The 26,332-nt window shown below is 43.6% G+C and overlaps 1 protein-coding gene across 2 annotated transcripts in view; it reads left to right on the top strand.

Annotated features, from left to right (window-relative positions):
- Positions 1–26,332, top strand: part of IQGAP2 (IQ motif containing GTPase activating protein 2) — a 139,591-nt gene that overhangs the window by 4,378 nt on the left and 108,881 nt on the right. For both annotated transcript variants that reach the window (XM_080972246.1, XM_080972247.1), the window contains exon 2: positions 24,545–24,644. In XM_080972246.1, coding sequence (XP_080828372.1) covers positions 24,545–24,644 — 100 coding nt within the window. The remainder of the gene's footprint in view (positions 1–24,544; positions 24,645–26,332) is intronic.

The raw sequence follows: 26,332 nt of genomic DNA, 5'->3' as shown, positions 1-26,332 counted from the left end.
AAGCAACAAGGGATCTTGTAAGTACCTTGAAGGTTAAAACATTTTATTATAAACTTTTGTGGACTGGGAAAAACTTCATCAGATACATGAAGTGTCTTCCTCAGTTGCAGGTTTACAGGCATGTTTTATTTCCCTCTGATCTTTTTGCTTAATTTGGTGTTCATCTTTAAGTTGGCTGGGGTAGAATGTGTTCTTTTTGTGTTACTGCACTTTAGTTAATAATTGTCTGATATATTGTCTGATCTTTCATAAGAGCCTGTTTTATCACATGTTCTTTACTTTTGAAGTGCATTTTTTCTATGTGAGCGTATGCCATAAATTAGTTTCTCAAGCGTTACAATATGTTAAGTGGCCATTGTAATGTATTTGATTGCTTGAGATCAGTTGAGTGACTGATGATTTGAGGCACAACAGCTAGTATGGAAGCAACTGATGATTTCTCGGTGACCAATAATTTCTGGAAGATTCTTTTCAAGGGTCTGTCAAGACTCCTATCACTGCTTGCTGGGGTTGGACTGAGAATAGTGTTCTGAAGAGGAAGTGTGTGTGTGTGTCTCAGAGAGAACCCACAGATGAACTGCAGCTAGCAAGTTAAGTCAGGGAGGAAGATGCCCCTGTGCTTTGTTTGTCTGTTGTGACTAGCTATAAAAATGAATAGGAAAAGGTTGCTTTTTCAGGCTAATGTTGTTGCAGTGTTGTCTGGTTTTCCATGCTTAACATGTTTACAAATTCACTGATTATGGCAAGGGGAGGACACTTGCTATAGCAAGCGAATATGCAAATATTGTAAGCATGGGGAGCTTGACAACACTGCATTGACGCTAGTGTGCAACAGTGCTAGCAAATTCATTTGCTAATGCTATGGTAAGTGCCCTCATCCCCTCACCTCTTGCCTCCAGTGATTGGTGAGGCCCAGACTCATCCTTCTTCCTGATCCTGCAAGAAGCTGTCCTAATGTCAGTGGTAGTGGGCTGGGGAAGGTATAGTTGGAATGTAATAGCTGATCACCATCAGGGGCAGGGAGCCCTAGATGTTTGGTCCCTGTCTGCTGCCCAAGTCCTCCCACTCCTATAGAAACTCTGGTAGCTTATTCATTGAGCCTTCAGGTTTGTTGGTGTTGCTAGTGAATGCCAGGTCAATTCAGGAAACCATGCTCATCTATGACTTGATTTTGGAAGAAAGGACTGACTTGGTGTGTACTACCAGTACTACCGAACTCAGCTTTGTGCATCTGGGTACTTGATACAGCTCCAGACCAGACTCAGGGTGTGTGTATGTGCTGTTGCTGTTAATAGAAGCACCATCTCCTTTGCCAGAAAACCTACTGATCATGGGATGACCTTAGAGGGTCTGCTCCTGGTGTTGGGCCAGAAAAATGGCCAGGGGATGCTGCTGGCCTATTGAAAACCCAGTGACATCCTGACTAAGCGAGCTGAGGTACAGGTGTAGTTTTGTGGGACTTAGTCCTAGGTAGTCCTAGGTGACTTCATATCCACATGGAGGCTCAAGACTTCATGACAGCTATGGGGCTGCATCAAAATAGTCATTGATGCAACACATTGGGCAGGGCACGCCCTTGACTTGGTCTTTACTGTGAGTGATATGAGGGATGGACCAAAGATGGTGGTGAAATGCATTCCTTGTAATGGTTGCACTCCCTGTTCAGATGGCCCACCTTTGGAGACTGATGGAACCTGAAGGGTTCTTGAATGCTCTGGGAGATCTTTCACAGGAGAAAGACAACAATCCTTATGCAATAGCAAGATGAAATGGGCAGCTGCCGGGCAGCCTCCTCAGTGTTGTAGAGACTGAGCAGTTCCTTGGTATTCCGGGGAGTTCTGAGGTATGAAGCAAGCCAGATGAAGGCTAGCGCACGTGGTGCAAATGTCACTCCAAAGCTGACTGAACTCTGGCTAACGCACATAATTGTGCCTACCATGTGGCAGCACGGACTGCAAAGAAAACTCACTTCACAGCTTGCATTGCATCCTTTGATAGCCAGCCAGGAGAGTTAATTTGTACAGTCCAGTGGTTACTGACTCCCACTGTGGGGGAGGAATCACTGGAGGATTTGAGGATTCAGTGTGACCAACAGGCTACACAAGTTGCTTGACTTCATGGAGGACAATGTTGTCATTTGCAATTGGCCACAATAGCTATGTTACACTGTCAGAGGCAGTACGCCTGTGAAGACCAGGTGCTGAGAATCTCAGGTAGGCAGAATGCTGTCGCGCTCATGGCCTGCTTGCAGGCTTTCCACGGGCATCTTGTTGGCCACTGTGGGAACAAGATGTTGGAATAGATGGGCCTGATCCAGCAGGGCTCTTCTTATATACTTACTGCAGTACTTCAGAGTGACCTTAACCCTGCAGTTGCTGCAGTTTCAGATGCAGTATCTAATGCCATAGTCTAAAATACTCTATTATTTTCTCATTTATTTTCCCTCTGCATCCATAGGTCTGCCGAACTGATAGCAATGTTTTTGTTTTGTTCTTCTAAAGAACTGCGCACACTTTAATGTGTAGAAGTATATTAGGGAACCGCCAAATACTTAATGTAGAAAGCACAATACTGTAGAAGCACAACCTTGTTTTGAGGCAGCCCAGTTTCACCTCCAGACTCATAGGTGCTTGACCATCTGAGATCAGAGTTAGGAGGTGAATGAAGTGAAATGCAAGATGATGGCCACAATTTCAGTAGCAATGCAACTACATCATCTGTGACCACCTTTCTTTTAAAATAGTACTCATGCTTGACTGCATGCTAAGAACTGGATAGGTTGAAGTTCTTGATCTACAACTCTTTAAAAAAATCAGCAGCTGCACATTTTGGAGTAGATTTGAATTCTCAACAATGCAAAGATGTATCGCTTGCTCTTAAGGAGCCGCAGCCATTAACTATAACACTTTATTTGAAGCATTGTTCAGCCAAGTGAAGCACTTAATGAAAGTTCCTTTGTTTTCACATTGAGATAATTTAAGCACATGCTTGGCTTTCCCTTTGAGAGCCATGGAACTTGTCTTTAACTTGTGTTTTAGTTGTGTCCACTGCTTGAAAATGTATCGCAATTTAAATACATGGTTCCCAAAGTGGATAAGCGGGTAACTTTCATATAGTAATGGATTTATCAGGTCAGGAGAAACCTGAATAGAATAGCTTTTCTTCTTTAAAATAAAAGAGTGAGCTGTATGTGTACTTTCTAGGTGTACCCAGTGTTTTCCAGTTACTGCGGGATCCTTCAAACAGTTCTCGGCTAGGTACAAGTATTGATGACTGTAATTTGGCAGCCAGACATGTTTATCTTCACCTTTTTTTTATTCATAGTTAATGAGTAACTGCTATACGAGGATGGCCACATAATGTCTGAATTTTACTGAAGGAAAATACCTTAAAAGCATTCACAACTGGAGTGTCATGCTCCAGTTTTATAATCCCTGTCCCAAATGGATAAATTTCGTTGTCTCAAATTCACACAAAAAGTAAAGGAAGTTGTGCTGGTTTATCAGAAAAATCCACAGTTAGTAATTAATGCCTTTCTTAGGCCAACCATAACATTACAAAATCACAAGGAAGCTCCAGAGCTCTTCAATGGCCTGGATCAGGCATAGGCAAACTTGGCCCTCCAGATGTTTTGGGACTATAACTCCCATCATCCCTAGCTGAACCAGTGGTCAGGGATGATGGGAGTTGTAGTCCCAAAACATCTGGAGGGCCAGGTTTGCCTATGCCTGGCCTGGATGGTACATTTCATCATCCTAATGCAAGTTCCGGAGTATTCAAAAGCTTACTTAAGATTTTGGGATTTTTCTTGCAGGCCAAAATGATCTTTACTATTTTTGTGTTGTGGTGGATATTAAATATATCTGCCAAGCAATAGAATCCTAAAACTGGAAGAAATGGACTATCTACCTGGTGAAGATGGAAGTTTACTTTTTGAGAGCTACATGCCCTTCAGCAACTAGGCAATGCTACTGTTTGGCTTCTGTTGTCTCTTTTGCATAGTGCACCACCTAAACTTAATTTCCATCTTTGCTAATATAAGAACTGCAATCTTTATTCTGATGGTGGTCTGTGGCACATCTTTGAAGAACAGTGGGAGCAGTGTTTGTGAACCCAGTGGTTCAGTCTGCCCATAAGGTTAACCAGACAGACTTGAAGTGATGTTCTTTCTTTTTTGGAGGGGAGGGGGGAAGGAAGCACTTGGAATACAATAAAATCAATTATAAGAAATAAAAAGGCATAAAAATACGATTAAAAATCATACCTTGTCCAGCATAGCACATTACAATTGCTACAATAGGCAGAAAGGGCATGAAGTGGTCTTCCAAGGCCCTCAGCAGTTTCAAGAGGTTGGTTGGTGGTAGTTCCAAACCACTGGAGTAGAACAGGCTATGAAGGGAGTATTGTTGTCGCTTCCTGATATGAACTGTGATTGCTTCATAATTAGCACTTGCACATGTGGGAACCAGCAGATAAGAACAATGACCTGATAACATTGCATAGTTCTGATATCCATATGTGATAATACGTCAACTCTGCTTTTAATGCTTCTGTCCTATATTGACTAGGCACTTGCATTATTTTGTGACGTTCTTCCCTGGGTGATAACTTTTACCATGTCATTTTCATGAGGTGAGATGTGCTTGTGAAGGCGTCGCCATAGGGCTGCCACCTTTTTGGTTCCCAGGTATTGTATGGCTATGATCCAGGTCTGCCACCTTCTTCCTCACAGAGAGGAGTTGCTTAAATGTGAACTACAAATGTGGTGCTGACCTTTAAAGCCCTAAACGGCCTTGGCCCAGTATAGCTGAAGGAGCGTCTCCACCCCCATCGTTCAGCCCGGACACTGAGGTCCAGCGCCGAGGGCCTTCTGGCGGTTCCCTCACTGAGAGAAGTGAGGTTACAGGAAACCAGGTACAGGGCCTTCTCGGTAGTGGCACCCTCACTGTGGAACACCCTCCCATCAGATGTCAAGGAAATAAACAACTATCTGACATTTAGAAGACATCTGAAGGCAGCCCTGTTTAGGGAAGTTTTTAATATTTGATGAATTATTGTATTTTAATCTTTTGTTGGAAGCCGCCCAGAGTAGCTTGGGAAACCCAGCCAGATGGGCAGGGTATAAATTTATTATTATTATTATTATTATTATTATTATTATTATTATTTATTATAGCTGTGGGTTGTGTGATCTGCCTTTAGCTATTCCCTCTCTTCTAACTTCCTGGACTTTCATGTGTGGTCATTGTGTCTTTCCTTCTAGATGGGGAAGGGAAAACTTAGATCGGGTTTCCATTTATTTTATCCACTCATCATTTTTAATTACAGAATTAGTAGCCAGTTTGCACAACCACCTCACATGGTATTCTGCAAAACATAATGAATTTACATTTTGGTTTGTTAAGCTGCCAAGTGTCTTTAATTTTGTGGTTTATATAGTAATTGAATTGAAATTGAAGCAAGAAACATGTCAAACTTGTTAGTTTGAACTGGTGTCTTTACTACATTAACATGCATTTGTTCAAATATTGGCCATTGTGGAAAATTGCCATTTAGAAGTGGCTGGTACTGTGCGATCAAGGCATTACAGTTTAGTTTTATTCACTCTGAATACTTATCCTGTGCTGATTCCTCTTTCACTTCCTGACCAGAGACATGGGGAGCAGAGAGTGGGGAACAGAAGCTGACCAATGTGCCATTTTGACAAGTGGGCAAGGTTGTCCCACATGTCAGTCACCTGGCCTGGTGTCAGTAAAATGGTTTCTTTGTAAGTGTGACTTGATCCCTGCCTTCAGAGGAAGATCCTTTGCACCGCTGGCTTCATTTCAAGATTTTGGTGCAAAGGGATATTTGGGCTTACAGCAAGACATTGACTGTATGAGGTGTGCGTGTGTGTGGGTGTGTAGGTGGAAAGAGAGGAAAGCACTTCCATAATCAATTCTCCCCTGGCTTTTTGAGTGAAATCTAATGTTATGACTATGAGGCCCATCAGAAGTGAGTCCAATGACACAAGGGCAGGTTTTTGTGGGTAGGGGAAAATATTGTCTTAACCAATGCACAGCCATTCTTGGATTTTATGTGCCTGGATCAAAAACTGCTGCTGGCACTGTAAATAGAGCTGTCTGGGGAAAAAAACGAGTGAAAAAATCTGCAGTCAAAGCTGTTGTGTGAAAGGGAAAGCTTGGCAACAGGAGACTTATGTGGATTTTTTGGGGGGGATTTCCCAGATTTTGGAGTGGGGAGTCCTTTGCAAAACCAATTTAGATGACAACCTCGCTACAAATTGACAGCTGGCGTCGAGCCATCCCTTTCTCATGACTGCTTTAATCTGAGATGGTTAGTGATCCACATGAAGTGATGTTGCTGAATTTTGGGATGGGATTCAGGTTGAAAATAAGGGGTGTTCTTGCTATCTTAGCTTAAAATCCATTTGAACTTTGGTTTTAGGCTTGCCTTGCAAATAAATTTGGGGTACGCATTCCAAGCTGCTCCTATCCTCATTTTCCTATTCAGGAAGTGGGCATGAATGGGAGGGCTGTTCCTTTAACCTTCATTAGGCCTGAAAGCTTTTTTGCAGGAATTGGTAGCTTGCAAAGGATTACAGAGTGTTAAAGACATTAGTGTCTTTATACCTGGGTTCATGTTAATAGACTTTAAATTAGAAACAATAAATGTCAGGGAAGCATGGAAATATAAGAGAGTAGCAGTTTATGTTGTGAACCACCCTTTGATCTTTGATCTTTGGATGAAAGACAGTATACAAATGTAATTAAATGATAGATAAATAAATAAATAAATTGGAGCAAAGCAGTGCGGAATGTCGAAATCTGCTGCCAAGACACAGGACAGAATATGGAATAACTGGTATTGGGCTGTTGTGAGAGACTTGTGTGCTGGGGCTAGATGGCAAGAAATTGCTGTCAATTTCTTGGTGGAAAACTTTGGGAGTTTCCTTGGGAGTTGGTCCTTCCTAACCTATTTTGATGCCCTTTTGTTGGCCTTCTTGTTACCTTGTACTGGGAGAATTTTCCCAGTTCCTATTTGAGCCAGAATATTAAGAGTCTTGGAATTAGGTGTTCTAAGTAAAGCCAGAATGTTGCATCTGATTATTTGTTGGACCAATTAAAAGAAGTGAGTGATATGTTTTTGTTCAGTGTGGTTCGTTGTTCCATGTGGTCTGGCCCCATGCCTTATAGAAAAATGCATGTAATCGGGTTTGGAGAATGACAGCCATTCAGGTGAGTCATTCAGAAAATTTCTGGATCAGTGCTGTTAGCCTCTAAACAGCTTCAGGATTGGTGTGGACTATTCTGAAGAAGTTTATTCTATGTGGTTCCCCACTTCAAGTGTTAGTGGTGAGAGATGTGAGACAGAACCATTCATAGGTGGCAGCTGCAGTGCTTGGGTAATACCTAAATTGGCTTTCAGTCAACTGTACGAATTCATTGGGAGCCTTAGAATCTCAAAATGATTTAAGTTTCTAATTCTGATATTCCTGTTTGTGGGGGAAATGAGTTTTTATATCAATGGATACTTTGTTGGACATTATTGTAACAATTTATTTGTCTAGAAAATGAAATGCAATTTAAACTGGTTTTACTTTTAATATAAGTAGTTCAAAAGTGCAGGCTTTGGAAGCCAAAGTATTCCCTCTAAACTTAAAATCAGATCAAAAGTAATCATGGAGAAAGCTGTTAGGAATTTCCAAGGTGAATTAAATGCTTATATTGAATTGGGAAGACTAAAAACCAATATTCTAGATGGGCAGCAAGTGACCTCTTGTGCTTTAAAAGGATTTGTTCCAGCTGTGTGAGCTGGAAAATCTGAAGCTTTCCCACCAATTAACCTAACTCTGAAACTCAGCAATTTGAAGTAATTCAGATGTATTGCGTCTGTAGAATGGTGCAGAGAACCACACTACTGAACTTTCCCTGGCATGTTTTAGGAATGAGGGTCTTCTCAATGATGAAGGGTTGTGACTCTCTGGTAGAGCACATGCTTTGCAGCGCAAGAGATCCCAGGTACAGTTCCCAGTATTCCCAGGTAGAACCAGGAAAGACCTCTGTCTGAAACCCTGAAGAGCCACCGTCAGTCAGTTTAGACAATGCTAAGCAAGATGGACCAATAGTCTTACTCCGTTTAATGCAGCTGCTTAGGTTCCTATTTATATACCAGTATTCCCAGGATAAAGTATAAGAAAACAATCCAAACATGTCACTTCAAAAGGTCTATGTGCAGTAATCCAAGCAGAAGAAACCTGGAATAGCTGTCATGACAAAGGAAGGAAAAGTATATTTGTTTCAAACCCATATATAAGACATAGGCAGCTGTGCTTGCAGAGTGAATTTGGAGCTGATTTTGTTTTGCATATTTTTATATATGGCTTACAATAGTATAGTTCCTGGATACAGTAATGATGTTCATTTAATGATTGCACAGAAATATAATAGCCAAACAAATACTGAGTTCTATTCAGATGAGATCAGTTTTACCCATGTCACAAGACTAGAATAATTTTTAAATTTCTGGGGAAATACTTGTTTTAAAAAAACAAGTTGAAGTTATTCTGGACACAGATTGCATGTAGCTGTGTTGATAATTTAACTGGGGTGGGAACCCAAAGTAATAGTAGAGTGATTTTATTTTTTTTCCTTGTTGATCTTCTTTCCACTACCAAACAAGAGGGGTTTTCATGTTCTATCAAAACACTTCGTTAGGCTGGATGCTAAGCAAAAAACAAAAGAAAACAAAAAAGCAGGTTGGAGGGAATTGGAGAAGGAAATGTTGTTGGGCAAGATGGGAAAAAGTCTGAATCTGCATTTTGTAATATTCTTAAAATGGAATGGGGGAGTTTGCACAACTTGATTAGGCACAACTTGGTAGGAGGCGGGAGGAAATAATTTTAAAAATCTGAGTTTGCAGTAAAGACAAGGAACAGAGAAGCATGATTGTTTCCCCATTCAAAATATAAATACCAGCAGTTTTTCAGCTCTGTCTTTATCACTAATCTGGTGTGATACTGTCTGAGGCAAAGTAAAGAAAATGTGAGAGTACTTATTGGCAAAGATGGAAATCATTTTAATAATCACTTTATTATTTATACTCCACCCATTTGACTGGGTAGCCCCAGCCACTCTGGGCAGCTTCCAACATTTCAGATAGTGCACTGCAAATTTAGTCAATGGAAGTCATTGTTTTGCATAGCTACCCAAATATGAGTGACCTGTAAGTATTCTATATCTGTAGGAAAAAGCAGTTGAATGTTAGTACAGGGTATTATAGGGAAAAATTGGCCTTGTGTGCCCAGAGTGGCTGAGGAAACCCAGCCAGATGGATGGGGTATAAATAAAACAACAACAACACCACAACAACATCCCTCCAAGGATATTGACTGATCCCTGGAATACCTTTAGGGAGGGACATGTGAAAGGGTGAATATGACTATTGCTGCTTTTATACTCCATTGGCACTTTTAGACAGAAGTTAAGCAAGGCATAATTTAGAGATGAGTGTATAAAAAATGGATAACCAATATCGCACCCTCTAGATCAGGGATCGGCAACTTAAGTGCCCATGGGCCACAAGCAGCCCACGGGGGTCATTTAACTGGCCCCCGAGCCGACCCCGAACTGAGCTGCCCGCTTGGCGAGTCCCCCCACTCTGTGCTAAACCAGCACAGTGTGGGGACTCGCTCCCACGTCACCGGAAATCACGTCTACACAGATGCCAGAAATCGCAGGCGTGCATGTTCACGCATGCTCACAATCCGGCCTATAGAGGATCTCTGCAGGAGTGAACCAGCCCAGGTGAGGTAAACCTTGCCAACCCCTGCTCTAGATTGTGAACTATATCTCCCATCAGCCTTGACCACCATTGTCAGGGATGCTGAATGTTGTATTTGAAAACATCTGGAGGCTACCTCTGGTACAAAGAATAAGGAAGTAATAGAGAAGTTGAAAAGGCAAATCTGAAGGACAGATGCCTGAGATCAGCCTTCAGCTGTTGCATTAAGATTTTATAACCTTTGACTTTTGAAGCTGAGAATATCCGCAGAGTGAAGAAATACAAGCATTCATCAACAAAGAGAGGAAACTTTAAATGGATATGGCATGGAAAGGAAAACCTAGTTGACAGAAGTGGAGAGATGAGTGAAGAAAGGATCAGGAAAAAAGAGTGGCAGAATACAAAATAAAAAGTGGGGAATGATGAGAAATTGGTGTACTAAAAAGTAAAGCAGTGCTACAGTCAAGATGAAACAATACAAAGCAGTCAGAGTTCTCAAACCCACGGTAGAAAGAAGTGAACAAAGTTTTGGGGTGTTAAACTTTTAATGACAAGAGCAAAATGTAAATAATAAACACCCAGACTACTTAGGAGAATAAATGATTATTTATACAGCCTTTATTTTTCTTAGTATATTGTAGCTCCCTGCATTGTAAATCACTTATGAAATTTTTGAGTTTCACATGCAACTTGTCAAAAAGTTCACTCACCCTCTCGGTGTGGCGGCATTGCAGGATAGTGGAGGCTCCTTTAAGGCTCCGATGAGGGAACTCAGTATTGGCATCCTGTCTGGAGCTGGATCCTAGCCTGTACCCAGGATTGGCAAATGGGGCTGCAGGCTTGGATATGGGCTGGGCCAGGGGGAACAGTTGACAGTGCAGGAAGGCTTCCCTCTGGTCTGTGCCCTGGCCATTTAAACAACCTGCACCCTGGAGCCTTTACCTGTTTCCCCTCACCGGATTGTCGGGATCATCATTGGAGCTGGTTTTCTTCTTGAATTTGGCACTTTGTTTCTTCATTTGCCCCAGCTGAGCTGTCACCACACTGCAATCGCTGCTGTCTTTTGCCACCAGAGCAAAATCACTCGAGCTGAAATCAGTGGCCATTGCTTGTCAAAAACTGAAAGGTTTTCAGATATTTCACAAAGTTCAGTTATACCTATTTAGATCTAGATTTCTCTGGATCAAAGTTACAGTCTTGCAACTCTAACTGCGGCCATAATCTTTCTTTCTTTCTTTCTTTCTTTCTTTCTTTCTTTCTTTCTTTCTTTCTTTCCTGTTGTGGTATTTTTTCTCTTTCCAAGTACAAGGCTTAGTTGTATAGAAAACATCTCAGTTGTCTGTGGCTTCCCTTCAGCACCATAAGCAAGGAACTTTTCCTCCTCTAACATGCCAAGGATGTTGTGTTCTATGGCTATTCTGCAAAATGATGATATTTGTCCAAACTGTGTGGTGGTACAAATATCTTCTGGTTTCCAAACTATAGTCTGTTTTCCCCTGTTTAATAAATGTACAGTGGTGCCCCGCAAGACGAATGCCTCACAAGACGGAAAACCCGCTAGACGAAAGGGTTTTCCGTTTTTGAGTTGCTTCGCAGGACGAATTTCCCTATGGGCTTGCTTCGCAAGACGAAAATGTCTTGCGAGTCTAGAGATTTTTTTTTCGCTTTCCCCCCCCTTTATCTAATCTGCTAAGCCTTTAATAGCCTTTAATAGCCTTTTAGCAGCTAATCCGCTAAGCCTTTAAGCCTTTAATAGCCGCTAAACCGCTAATAGCGCTAATCCGTTAAGCCGCTAATAGGGTTGCTTCGCAAGACGAAAAAACCGCTAGACGAAGACTCTCGCGGAACGGATTAATTTCGTCTTGCGAGGCACCACTATATGCAAGACACGTGCATGAGTATATGATGGCATGGAGTTGCACTTTTGCACCACTGAAATGTATAATTATAGTGGCTAATGGAAATAGATAATAGAATATTCATTGATTCATTTTTGCATTAACTGACATTCTCCAATCCATTGTTCTAAACTTTAATCTGGGTCAATACTTCTAATTCTGTAATAGATATTTAACAATGGGGGGTATTTTGGGTATGGGGGCGTAATACTGGGGCCTACCATAGCTTCCCTGTTGTTGCACCAGACCTGTGTTCCTCTGCTTGCCTCTTGTCTCACATGACCAGATTGCCTTTCAAAAGTTCTTGATTCATAAAGCAGGGGAAATAACTTTCATTAAAATTGTTCCAACAATGCCATTCTGTTCTGTGAATCAGGTTTAGGATAATTTTTATCATGTTGCTTTTCTGCTAGTGACGACAACAATCTCGAGCTGCAAAGTTTTGTAAACTATCCCTATAAAATTGAGATGCATTTTAACCTGTCTACTTAGCCTTGTCTCTCGACATTTCAGCATCAGCCAACTGTTTTATAAAACTACTATTTGGTTTTTAATAGCTGACTGGCCTCCATCCAGTAGCGAATTACCTTGGAACTGCATAGGCTCTTAATTCATGTGATCACCAGCTAAATACAAATTGGCTCAAGACAAGAGGTGAAAGTTCATTGGCTTATTTTACCAGTAACATGCTGGTATGGCTTTTGTGTGCAGAACCACATTGAACAACAGCTACTTTAACTCTGCTAGGATAGCTCAATCAGTAGAGCATGCGACTCTTAATCTCAGGATCGTGGGTTCCAGCCCCACGTTGGACAAAAGATTCCTGCATTGCAGGGGATTGGTCTAGATGACAGTCATGATCCCTTCCAACTCTACAATTCTATGATTCTAACACAGAAGAAAGCAACAGAACACAGCAAATTGGTTTCAGAGTGTATATATGTTCCCCAGCTAACATCTGGCCTGGGGCGGGGCCTGAAGCCTCAAAAGGACTGCTCTGCTGCCCAGGAGGACTCCCCTGTGTGAGTGCCTGAGGGCCCTGCTCTTGCCACTTACCATCTGGCCTGGGGCGGGGCCTGAAGCCTCAAAAGGACTGCTCTGCTGCCCAGGAGGATTCCCCTGTGTGAGTGCCTGAGGGCCCTGCTCCTTCCTGCCACTTACCACCTGGCCCAGGGCGGGGCCTGACAGGCCTCACAAGGACTGCTCCTGCCACCTACTATCTGGCCCAGGGTGGGGCCTCACAAGGACGGTTGTTGCCACTGATGCTGCTACTGCCCAGGAGGACCCGGAGGGGTGCAGAGTTCTTTTAACATGTTTTAAAATCTCCCTTTCCCTTTAGATTTTTTATATATGGGGGTGGGAGGGATGTTTGGGTGGGCTTGGGAATTTGTTAGATTTTGATGAATTTGTAATTTTTGCAGTTTTTATTTGTATTGTTTTATTGTTTTCTGGGTTGTTTTTGTTTTTTGTTTTTATTGTTTTAAGGTTTTATTGTTTTAGGCTGCGAAAGAATAACATTAATTGCCATCAATGGAGGCTACTATGAGGCTTGGGATTGCTACCGTGGAGGGGCGAGGGAGGTATGGCGGTGGGGGCAGATGTTATAGGCGAAGGGGATCGAGATATGGATATGCTCGTACCCCTTCCAACCTGCTCCTCATCCTGAGGGACGAGGGTAGGGTGAGCAAGGATTACTCACCTCCGTCACTGGTGCTGTGCAATGCCAGGTCTATAGGCAACAAAACCGCCACCCTGCGAGTTTTCTTTATCTCGCAGGGGGTCGACCTGGCTTGTGTGACGGAGACCTGGGTGCGCAAAGGGGCAACAGTTACCTTACGAGAGATGGCGCCCCCGGGTTTCTCCATCCTCCACCAGTCGCGGACTATGGGCCGGGGGGGAGGGGTGGCATTATTAATCCGGGAAGATTGTCCTTTCAGGGCTCTACCATCGCCATCGATCCCCGGCATTGAATGTGTTGGCCTAGTGTGGGGCTCCGAGGAGAGCTTGGCTGTCTGGCTGGTGTACCGGCCACCTAGCGCACCAGCAGCCACCCTGTCAGGCCTATTGGAGGCGGTGGCCGGCTGGGCCTTGGCGTTCCCTAACCTATTGGTATTGGGGGACTTCAACATCCATGCTGATGCCACTCCCTCCTCACAGGCTCTGAACCTAGTGTCTTCCATGGCGACACTAGGGCTCTCCCAGTTTGTTTCGGGTCCCACACATCAAGCAGGCCACACGCTGGATTTGATCTTTGGCGTAGGTATAGATGTGATCATGTCTCCTTCGATGAAGGTGCCATGGTCTGATCACTACGCTCTGAAAGCCAGGATTGACTTTCCACCCCCACCCTGCTTAGGTGGCGAGCCGATTTGGGCTCGCCCACAGAGGCTGATGGACCCTGATAGATTCCGCCAAGCCTTGCGGGACCTTGCTCCCCCTGGCGACTCATTGACTGAGCTTGTTGAGGGCTGGAATATCCAGCTCCTGGCAGCCATCGATGAGATCGCACCTAAGCGCCCTCTGCGACCCCGCAGAAACCAGGCTCCCTGGTTTACCGAGGAGCTCCGGAAAATGAAGCGGGACCTCAGACGGCTAGAGTGAGTATGGCGGGGTGCCCGTGACGGAGCCTCAAGAACATCTTATAGGGCTTTTATGAAAACCTACGAGATGGCGGTGAAGGCTGCTAAGAAGTCTTACTTCTCAGCCTCCATTGCATCCGCTAGCTCTCGCCCGGCGCAATTATTTAGTATAATCAGGTCTTTAACGTTCCTTGAGGGACAGCCAAATTTAAATAACAATTTGACACACAGCTGTGAGGCATTTGCGAGCTTTTTTGCGGAGAAGGTCTTATTGCTCCGCCATGACCTCCCTGCCAATTTGGATACAATAAAGGAACTGGAGGCCCCTCGACTGTCCTCGGGTCCAGTATTGGACCACTTCAACCGGATATCCCCAGCTGATGTGGACAGACTCCTCCGAGCTGGAAAGCCCACCACCTGTCCTCTCGACCCGTGCCCGTCTTGGCTGATTAGAGCGTGTCCAGACGAGGTGCGGGCCCTCCTGGGGGATATCATCAATTTGTCCCTTGGCACGGGGACGTTCCCAGGGGAACTGAAGGAGGCAGTGGTGCGCCCACTCTTAAAGAAAACATCATTAGATCCTTTAGATCTATCCAATTACCGCCCGGTTTCGAATCTTCCGTTCCTGGGTAAGGTGATTGAGAGAGCGGTTGCTGAACAGCTTGGTGGGTTTCTGGATGAAACATCAGCTCTGGATCCATTCCAGTCCGGCTTCCGCGCTGGTCATGGGACCAAGATGGCTCTGGTTGCCCTAACAGATGATCTTCGTAGACAGCTGGATCGAGGTGGGTCGGGGCTGCTGATTCTTCTAGATCTGTCAGCAGCTTTTGACATGGTCGATCACGAACTTCTGGACCACCGCCTTGCCGACGTGGGGATCCAGGGCACAGTCCTTCAATGGCTGCGCTCGTTTCTCTCTGGTCGGGGACAGAGGGTGGCGCTTGGGGGGGAATTGTCATGACGCCACTCCTTGGTGTGTGGAGTACCTCAGGGTGCGATACTCTCCCCGATGCTTTTCAACATCTTTATGCGCCCCCTCGCCCAGCTTGTCCGGAGTTTTGGGCTGGGTTGCCATCAGTATGCTGATGACACCCAACTCTATCTGTTGATGGATGGCCATCCTGACTCAGCCCCAGACACACTGACCAGATGTTTGGAAGCTGTGGCTGGATGGTTACGTGGGAGCCGGTTGAAGCTAAATCCTTCGAAGACAGAGCTCCTGTGGTTGGGACGGGACGATATGGGATTGGGGGGGCAACTCCCATCTCTTGCGGGGGCGCAATTAGTGCCAGCACCGTCCGTTAAGAGTTTGGGTGTAATCTTCGACACCTCCCTTTCCATGGAGGCGCAGATTGCAGCTACAACAAAGGCGGCATTTTTCCATCTCCACCAAGCTAAGCAGTTGGCTCCTTATCTCTCTCGCCCTGACCTAGCCACTGTGATCCACGCGACGGTCACCTCCAGACTGGATTATTGTAACTCACTCTACGTGGGGCTGCCCTTGAGACTGACCCAGAAACTCCAGCGGGTGCAGAATGCTGCAGCGAGACTCCTAACGGGGTCTTCGCTGCGAGATCACATTCACCCGGTGCTATACCAGCTGCACTGGCTCCCGGTGGAGTACAGGATCAGGTTTAAGGTGCTGGTTTTAACCTTTAAAGCCCTATACGGCCTAGGACCCTTGTACCTACGGGACCGCCTCTCCTGGTATGCCCCACAGAGAAACTTATGGTCTTCAAATAAAAACATCTTGAAGGTCCCAGGCCACAGAGAAGTTAGGATGGCCTCAACTAGAGCCAGGGCTTTTTCGGCCGTGGCTCCGATCTGGTGGAACACTCTGTCACAAGAGACCAGGGCCCTGCGGGACTTGACATCTTTCCGCAGGGCCTGCAAGACAGAGCTGTTCCACCAGGCCTTTGGCCAGGGCACAGCCTGACTCCCTCCCTCGGCAATCTTCGCGGAGCTCTGGCCCAATGGTTGCCAGTGGCTTGAATTAATTAATTTTATAATGAATGATTTTAGAGTGTTGTTTGTGCTGTACTTTTGTACTGTTTTATTGTTGTTAGCCGCCCTGAGCCCGGCTTCGGCTGGGGAAGGCGGGATATAAATAAAATTTATTATTATTATTATTATTATTATTATTATTATTATTTATTATTACAAACTGGAAAGTTGTTTTGTTCAAATAAATGTGGGAAGCCACCTACACTCACACTTCCTACTTCCTCTTAAATCTACCAAACACATTTGCAATACCTGGTGAATTTACATTTTCCCAGTGCTAAGAGAGAGCATATGGTATTGCTTATTGCACTTCAAAAGCTTCAGCGTGAAATCTCTGGGTGTTTGCTTAAGTACTCTGAAAGTTTTAAATTTTAAGGCCTAGTTCTCACTGAGGTACTATTGAATCATAGAATTGTAGAGTTGGAAGGGACCTCTAGGGTCATCTAGTCCAGCCTCCTGTAATGCAGAATCTCAACTAAAGCATCCATGACAGATGGTTATCCAACCACTGCTTGAAAAAACTTTCAGGGAAGGAGAGCCTACCCTCCCAAGAGAGTTTGTTCCACTGTCTCTAACAGCTCTTAGTGTCAGAAAGTACTTCCTGATGTTAAGTCAGAATCTCCTTTCTTGTAACTTGAACCCATCGGTATGGGTCCTACCCTCCAGAGCAGGAGAAAACAAGCTTATTCCCTCCCATATGACAGCCCTTTAGATATTTGAAGATGGCTGCCATATCTCTTCTCAGTCTCCTCTTTACCGGGCTAAATATGCCAACTCCCTCAACCGTTCCTCATAAGGCTTGGTTTCCAGATTCTTGATCATCAAAGTAAAGCAACCTGTGTCTGATTCTATTTCAGATAGCAGGTGGGGGTCCAGGTGAAAATGCTTCTTTGTATGAAGAGATTCCCTAGATGCAGGAAATATGGCAGTGTCATGGGTTATAGCTCTGCCCAGCCAAGTTGCCATTACTCCTTTCAACAACATGCTAGTTTTTTATGTTCACTGAATTTCTTTGCTGTCAGAAGTGGTACAGCACAGATACAGATTTATGGCTTAGATTTACCGGTTGCACTAAGATCTCTGTGCTGAAAACTGGGAATAGTGTGTAAGGCAGTTGTTTATTTGTTTGTTTGCTTTATTGCCCACCCTTCACCATAAGCTCCCAGGGTGGGTCATAACTATTTAAAAGGCAACATTAAATGCAGTTTAAAACTGCTACAGTATGACAATTTGCCAGCAGTATTGCAACAATATGGTTTTGGTATTGCACTTGTGGCTTATCATGAATGTGCGGGTGACTTTTAATTAATTCTCCCTGGTGTGAGTGGAAGCAACAAACCACTGACTTAGTGCTGCATCCAGAATGAGGAGTCGTGGTTTGTTTTACTCCCTGGCTTCTTGACCATGATTTGTTTAAGCAAAGCTAATCACATACCTTGTGGGACGCGGGTGGCGCTGTGGGTAAAAGCCTCAGCGCCTAGGGCTTGCCGATCGGAAGGTCGGCGGTTCGAATCCCTGCGGTGGGGTGCGCTCCCGTTGCTCGGTCCCAGCGCCTGCCAACCTAGCAGTTCGAAAGCACCCCCGGGTGCAAGTAGATAAATAGGGACCGCTTATTGGCGGGAAGGTAAACGGCGTTTCCGTGTGCTGCGCTGGCTTGCCAGATGCGGCTTTGTCACGCTGGCCACGTGACCCGGAAGTGTCTCCGGACAGCGCTGGCCCCCGGCCTCTTGAGTGAGATGGGCGCACAACCCTAGAGTCTGTCAAGACTGGCCCGTAAGGGCAGGGGTACCTTTACCTTTAATCACATACCTTGGTTTGGCATAACTAGTCAGGCATCATAAGTTGCTAGTGCGAGGGGAGGAGCAAAGCAAATGTGATCTATGCATGCAAGGTGAGCTGCTAACTAAGGTTTACTGTGCCATGTGAAGGCAGCCTCTGTGCTTGTTTGCTTGGATCAGAAACTAGAGGGTGGCACACAGTGTGGCTTAATAGGATGTGTGTTAGTCTGTACCATGTCTTCAGATGATGTGCTGAATGGTGCCTAGACTAACATACATCTAGTTCAATGCAGAGATGTGTTTGTAGGCTTATCTTTTGCTGCAGATGGTTATGTAGTGATTCTTCTAAACAAAGCTATCAGCACTGTATGCTTCTTTCTCGCTCCCCCCTCCTCAGAGTCTGATTGCATATCAACATTTATCAGTCCAACATCCATCAATAATTCATTAATGCCTTCAGTCTTATGTAATATAAAGATATATCTATTTTGCATAGGTTAAATTTAGCAGAGTAGAATGTATCACATTTTTGGCAAGCTGCCTGTTTCATGAAACTGATATTTTGCTTTCTTACTTCCTCTCTTCCATTCTTCCCTTATCCCTCCCTCATAAGATGCCTAGATACTGGGGGTAGGCAAATTATGACTTTGCCACATTGATATTTATTTATTTATTTATTTATTTATTTTAAAAACATCCATTGCTCACAAAGCTCAACTTTTATGTTCAGTCTACATGCCTGCCGTGCACCCTGGTTGCCATAGCAAAGTGGGAAAGCTCTAGTTTTCCGTGTAATCTGTTTCCTCAAAGAGGCCGAGCTTTTCTCAAATTCTAAAGTAGCTTTTCAAAAATGGCATTGATAAGAGTTGGTAAGACAGTAATACAAAACATTTCTCCTCCAGTGAAACATACTGAAATGTTTCATGTGTGTGTGCAAATCCTGCAATTGCTAGGGGCCTGTTTCAGTCAATGATTTAGGATTGCTGCTTAATAGTTCTATTATTGCACTTGAAATTTCTTCAACTGGACTGTAGACAAATGCTATATTTTCAAAATATCTGGCACATGAGTTATATATAGAGTAGTTAATGAAGACTGAATGTCAATGGCAACCTTATGGCATGGTGGCAAAGATGTGATCTTGAAGTAGTACAGTATATCTCACAGAGGCCTAGCATGTGCTGGGCTGGGGGCCCCTCTCCCCAGGTGCATTTTTTGAGAGGTGCCCCCATGACAGGCTCCCTTTAGAGGCTGGAACCGTGGGGAGGGAAGCCACACCTGGGCTGATGCCCCTCATCTGACTGGGTTGCTCTAGTCAGTCTGGGAGGCTTCCAACAAATCAAACACATTGATTTGTATGCAGGAGAAGGTGACAATTCAGTCCTTGGCATCTCCATTTAAAAGCTCTTGAGGCAGGAAAGACATTTGCCTACAGCTTTGGAAAACTGTTACCATTTAACAGTAGACAAAATTGGACTGGATAGACCAGTAGCCGGGCTATAAAGCAGTTTTATATGTGCAGGGAAGGGCTGTAGCTCAGGGCAGAGCATGCAGAAGGTCCCAGGTTCAGTCCCCAGCGTCTCCAGATAAAGCTTGGGGACTTTGTCTCAAACCCCAGAGAGCTGCTGCTAGTTAGTGTAATGTAGAGGCAGTACTGAACTAGGAGGGCCAATGGCCTGACTTTTGGTATAAGGCAGCTTTCTACATTCCAGCTGGGTTAACAGTGACTTTGAGATTTATTAACATGGACCAGAGCCCAAAGGGCCACTTTAGGTGTGCTCAGATGGTTTGGATATATGCCCAGTGGGGTTCTTCTGAATGGCAAACCTAAATGCTATTTTACGGAGACAAAGTAGTGTACAGGATAGAGTGACTTGGAGGAGCACCAAGATGCAGTTTCAAAAGTAATTTGACGTAATGCAAGAGAGGCTTTTGCTAGGAATATTGAATCCTCAGACCTCCCTGAATATTCAGAGCTAGTTGCACTGGTCTTGGGATCCAGATCATCATATATTTGGGTCCTGGGAGGAACTGTACTATTTGGGTAAATTGTTTTTGTGGATTATATTTAAGCATTGTTTTGTCTCTCTTTTTCCAATGCCTGCTGCTTGCCCTCATTCCTGTTACTTGTAGATTTCTAGATGCAGAGCCCTTTGTCTAAACATCACAATGGAGAGTATTATATGACTATCATCTCTAGTCTTGTTTATCTTATCTTGCCTGACAACAGGATTTGTCCTTCCCTCCTTCTTGACTCCTTATGCTGCATACAGCTTTCATGATTATATAATTGAAAAGCTAGTTAAGAAATGAAAGTTACCTTGCCTAACCCACTACTAATCAGTACAGAGAAAGAATATTGCATACAGTATAAGCTAGCACAAACTAATTTATTTTGAAAGTTGTTTTGGTTGTGCACCACTAACAAAGAGATGAGGAATGAAGCCCAGATAAAAGAAGCAAATGCTCTAGCAACTAATAATTTACTACAGTGGAATAAACTCTACTTTTATTAACTTGAGTTGTTCCCTGTTGACTTAAATTATAAGCTGATTGCAGCCAAAGTGTTTTGTTTTTTACCAGAGGTTGTTAATTCAGATGCCAAAATATCACAAACTGTGTGAACAGTGAACCCAAATTCTCCATGTGGAACTAATAAGCTTTAAATTGCTTATTTTTATTTTTTTGTTCTGATTCTGCATTGTTTTTGTTTATAATTTTTGCTAAGTGCCATGGGTACTTAAGAGCAGTATTCCAATAACTAAATTGGAAAATAGATCAACAGCAGTTCTGCCAATTTTGTCATTATTATCTGATGACTTTTTGTGCATGCATATTTCTATTTGCACTTGATGCCAAAATTGCCAGCTTTGTTTTTTAATTGACTTTCTTAAATTTGAGGGTTTGTGTAGTTCTACCTATACACACAAACTTGATACAGTGAGCTGGTTCAGCCAATTATATATTGTTCTTATCTTGGCTTATTAAATCAAGTATTTCACACAGTTTTGCGTAAACTGCAATTTTAACCTGGAAGTCTCTAATTAACCATAATCTTCCCTTTCCATTCAAATTTGGGGATTATTTTATACTTTGAAATATTGTTTTTGTATTTTGACTTGTTAGCCACCTTGAGTCCTCAAAAAGTAGACTGGTTATATGATTTTAAAATAAATATGTAAGTAAGTATGGTTTCCATCTTCAGAAAAAGCCAGGATATTGAAACCACAATTTGAACTTGGTTTAATATCCTGGCTTGTTGTGAACCTGGTAACCAAGTTTCCTGGTTGAGACAAAACAGGAAACTGGTTAATTGAATACTTCCTGGCTACGCTATGAAGAGATAAGATAAGGGTTTGCATGCATGGACAAAATACTCATTGATATCTTAGCTTCTTAAGCCAACATTTCATTGTCCTTATAGGAGGGGCAAGGTAGTAGGAAAAATATAAGATCATGGAAGCACCCCAGCTATGGGGTTAAGAAGCAGCTTGGTGTTTATAGTCACAAGAAATCAGTGGAAGGAAAAGCTTTCGTTGGAGGAACTGGACATGGAGGAACAGATTAATTTCTTTCCTGAACGCAAATCATCCCATGTATGAGATAAGCCAACAGGTGCAACGTCAGCCAAACCAGTTGCTATGGCAACAGCCCAGTGCCATCTATATAAATGATTAAGGCATGTCAATCAGTGAGTCTGTCCATGAGTCAGAGTCTGTGTTACATCTTAGAATTGCTAGAGCAACAGAAATGCTTTCTACTTGTATATATCAGTATTTGTATCTGCAAAGCCTACAAGCTGTTATGTATATATCAACATCTGGAACAGTATTACTGAGGTCTTCTCTTCTGCAGCAGTTCCTGTGAAACTGCCAGTCTGAACACATTCCTACCTTCCATAGTGCTTCTCAGTGGCTTATGGTTATCTCAGCAACAATGCTGACATATTTAGGGTTGAATAGAGGGTTTCATCATATCTAAACAGTGAGCTTCATGGCATAACAGGTGGCCTTGGTGGTGCAGAGTGCCTTCTAACCACTTTGGCAGGTGGCCCAGCTGCACCTCTATATGGACAGGGATAACCTAACTTCTTTTATCTTTGCTCTGGTAAGCTCTAGGTTAGATTACTACAACATGTTATATGTGAAAATTGCTTAGGATCTTGGTGGACCCCTTAATAATTTTTCTGCCTGTTGTAGCAACCATATTGTTGCATTATTTTTGCATTAAAATGTGAATTCCAAGAATTCAGATCGTTATACAATAGAATTCTGTGTCTTTCTGACTCCTAATCCCCTCTCTACCCCTTTCTAGTCACTTCCTCCCTCCCATCACTTCTGGTCCGTCTCTGAGCAGCCGCTGCTGCCGTTCATGGTTGCTCTGTGCCTATTCTTCACAGACAGGCTGTGGGCCACCAGAATGAAATTTGCAGACCAATTTCAGAGAAACTGGGGCAAGGTTGAGGTGGTGCACAACTTGCTGGTGGCTACTGATGGCTGCAGAAGTCAACAAGTGGGTGGTTCCTTCTTCCTCTCATTCTCCTCTTCAAAACCAGGAGCCCACTTTGTGAGAAGGGATGTAGACATTGCACAGTGTTGCTGTTTTGATCACCCTATACCAAACACTGCTCCTGGGTTGGGGGCAGTGTTCTTTACCTGGAGGTCATATTGTAATGTTTGAGGGTTTATTGTGTTTTAAGGAGGAGGAGGAGGAGATGGTTTAGGAATATGGTCTTGCCAGTTATTGATTATGATGATGCTTTTGTTTTAATTGTAAGCTGATCTGATTGTGATTTCGTTGTATAACATTTCAAAGGTGTTGTACCCTTGAATATGCCTGTGGAATTTGGGGTTGGGAACTGCTAACACTGAAAGTGGGACCCAGGCTCCTGTGACATGCTGCCTTAACCTTGATTGTGGATGGGAGGAAAGAATAGCAGGAAAGTAGGGTTGGGGCTGAAATTTCATTCCCTACCCTGCCCATCAAACTTAATGGACATTTTGTTTGTATGTTATAAATAGAAGAACCATTGTTTACACTCCTCCAATTCAATCTAACTTTCATATTGAGGCAACCCTACAGTAGTATTAAAAGTGCTTTTAAATTATAGAGGCAAAGCTCGTGAAGCCTCTTTGTCTATGTATAATCTATAATCTGACAGTGTGGAGTAACAAAGATGTTATTTCAGGCAGAGACGAATGGATCACTGCTCAAAACATTCATGTAGCTTCCTCTCCTCTGCAATCATAAATTAGAAAGCCATATTGTTGTGTGTATTTGTGAAAGATTTTATCAAGTCCCACAAAAGCGAGTATATAATTTTACTTCCCAATTGCTGAATAGAAAAAAAGGGATTAAAATAGTTTGAAACCTGTTTTAGAGACATTCAGTGTGTATAGGTATATTGATAGCCATCATGACTAAAGATAGTTGGATGATAGATAGGTGATTGGGCTATCTATGATTTCCAGTATGCTTCTGAATACCATTTCCTGGGGAACGCAAAACGCAAGCAAGAGAGTTAAGTTGCACTCATGCCCTGCTTTGGGATTTCCAGAAGCATCTGGTTAGCCACTGTGGGAAAAGGATTCTGGTTTAGGTGGCCTTTGGTCTGATCCAGCAGGGCTTTTAAAAAAATAATTCTTAGGGCAGAAGTGATTGCTTCTGGATGTGGAGGTTCCATTTAGCAATGTGGCCCAAAACTAAATTCATTGGTAAAAATGCTTCCAAAGTTAGTAGCTTCAGATGGGTCCAGGAAATTAGCAGAACCGCATTATGCAGATGAAAGCCAGAAGGCTACAGGGAATGGCAATGCTTTATACTCCTGTTATGTGGATGATCATTAGGTTTTGATGAGATCCTTCTATTTTTCTCCTAAAAGAAGCAAATTGGAATATGACTGAAAGCTGCATTATTTTACTACACTTGCTTTGAATCTCCAAATCTATCATTTCATGCTGCCCTTAAATACCATTGCCCTTAAGTATTTTATATTCTACTGTTTTGTAACTGAAGTTCATAATGTCCTCTTAATTGTTAGCCTTTGTTTATCATTCTACTTTTGAAATGCTAGTGAGGAAATAATCTCTCACAGTTGTTCTTACTCAAGATTACTGCCTTTGAAAAGTGAATAAACAATATCTTTTAATGGGATGAGCATTCTTGAAATGATTAAGTATGTATCAACTATCTGTAGAATGTTGAAAGTACACTTTGCAAGTTTGTAAGCTTGTTTTGAAGCAACTGTTAATTTTGGGTGCAAAGTATTCACATTTTCAGGATCCTCTCTTCCTTCTTTTCATACTATATTTCTTTTAAAAAAATATATATGTTAAAATATACATTTGTTTAACAAACGGTAATTAAATGTATGCATTAAGCTAAAACTAATAATGTCCAATTTATAAAAAGCAATTGCACATATTCAACAAATCATTCCCTCCCCCAAGCTGTAATTGTTACTCTTCATTATGTGTAATTAGACATGATTTTGTATCTACAGCTATTGTGGATGATGCACGGCTTTCAGCGGAGGAAATGGATGAAAGGCGACGTCAGAATATCGCTTATGAGTACTTATGCCACCTAGAGGAAGCAAAAAGGTAATAATTACATTCCTTAAGTATATTAAAATCAACCTGTTGAGGCTTCTGTCTCAAAAATATAGCATGAATGACATGTTTGTGTGGTTTACTTATAGCACTAAACCAGCATTTTTTTGTCCTGGTCCCAAGCCCCAGATGTGGTTTTGGGCAGCAAGCTCCTTCAGTCCCTGCCAGCACTGCCATTCATAGCATTAGGCTCACGTGCTCTGCCCACATGATACAACCTGAGTTTTATAAATCTCTATATAATGGGTGTGATTCATCTAAGGAATCCACCCTGTCAGTGGAAGTCCTGTGCAAAGGCTTCCACAACAAGGTTTCTTCCTCTCTTCTCTCTGTGCCCCTGAAATTGGCTCTGTGGGGGTTGAGGGAACCCACAGAACAGCATACAGTGGGCGGGTGGGGGATCATTCCATCTGGCAAGTGTATCTGCTTGCACAGATGGAATGTTCAATGTAGTGCCATGTTGAATTCCACCCAGAGTCTCCAAATGAGTCCCTAAGGCAGTCCTCATTATTGGGGTTTTCATGGTAGCCATATGCAGAAACCGACGTTTCTTTCCACTACAATTGCAAGATATTTGTGGTAATGGCCCTGAAATATACTCAGAGTCGCAAAGTGATTTCATGCTCTTTATTCAGCTCATAGTGGTGAGGAGGAATGAATAAATGTCCCCTCACAGTATCTGCTTTATATACATTATTTACACAATGGGCTGCACATGATTGGCTAATTCTGGAATTCTACTGTAAGCCAATCAGGTTGTGGATTCACTTCTACCTGGAGCAGGATTGGGTGGTTCCTGCCAACCAATCATACTGCTGCATTGTTCTAGGACCAATCAGACTGCTGCATTCTGAATCCTATTGTTCTAGGACCAATCAGACTGCTGCCTTTTGGATCCTATTGTTCTAGGACCAATCAGACTGCTACAGTTTGGATCCTATTCAACTCAGTACATAACACCCCTCCCCTCTAAGTTCCAGTCCTGCCCGGGAGGTCGCATTCATAGTCCTCAAGGTATGCCGGCGGCCTACGTGTGCGTTGTGGCCTGGGGTGTTCCCTGGTCCGGGCTCCGGGTTCTGGCTCGTGTTCCAAGGATGCTGGCTGTGATGCGGCTGTTTGGTCTGGTGCAACCGGCTCGCTCAGTCGTGGTTCTGGTTCCGGTGTCCTTTCGGCCTCACGGGTCCTCTCTGTATTTACTGATTCTGCCTCTCCTGCTGGCCCCTCCTGCTCTATGGGCCTCACTGCCCCGCTGTTCCCTTGGGACTCCTCTGACCTGTCCTCCTCCTGGTTTTCTCCCGGGAATCGTCGCCGTATCTGGTCGCAGTGGCGGCGCCAGCATTGCCCCCCATCCGTTAGCACCTCGTACGACACGGGGCCAGTGACCCTGGTGATTGTGGCGGGTACCCATGCTGGGCCTGCCCCAAAATTCTTTGCGTACACTGGGTCCTGGGCCTCGAAGGTCCGGGGGTTCCTGCCTTCCCCCACCACTACCTCATCCTGAGCTCTATCGGGGTGAAGGCGGTCCAATCTGATTGCAAGGCGCCGACCCATTAGTAGTTCAGCGGGGCTCCGGCCAGTCGTTGAGCTGGGGGTGCTGTGCTGTGCTAGAAGGAATGTGGCAAGGCGGTACTCCCAGTCCCCTTGCGTCATGCGGCGAAGGGTGTCCTTGGTGGTCCGCA

Source organism: Podarcis pityusensis (genome assembly GCF_964106645.2).
Source record: "Podarcis pityusensis genome assembly, chromosome: 11".
NCBI classification, from domain to species: Eukaryota; Metazoa; Chordata; class Lepidosauria; order Squamata; family Lacertidae; genus Podarcis; species Podarcis pityusensis.
This window is presented reverse-complemented; position numbering and strand designations above follow the sequence as displayed.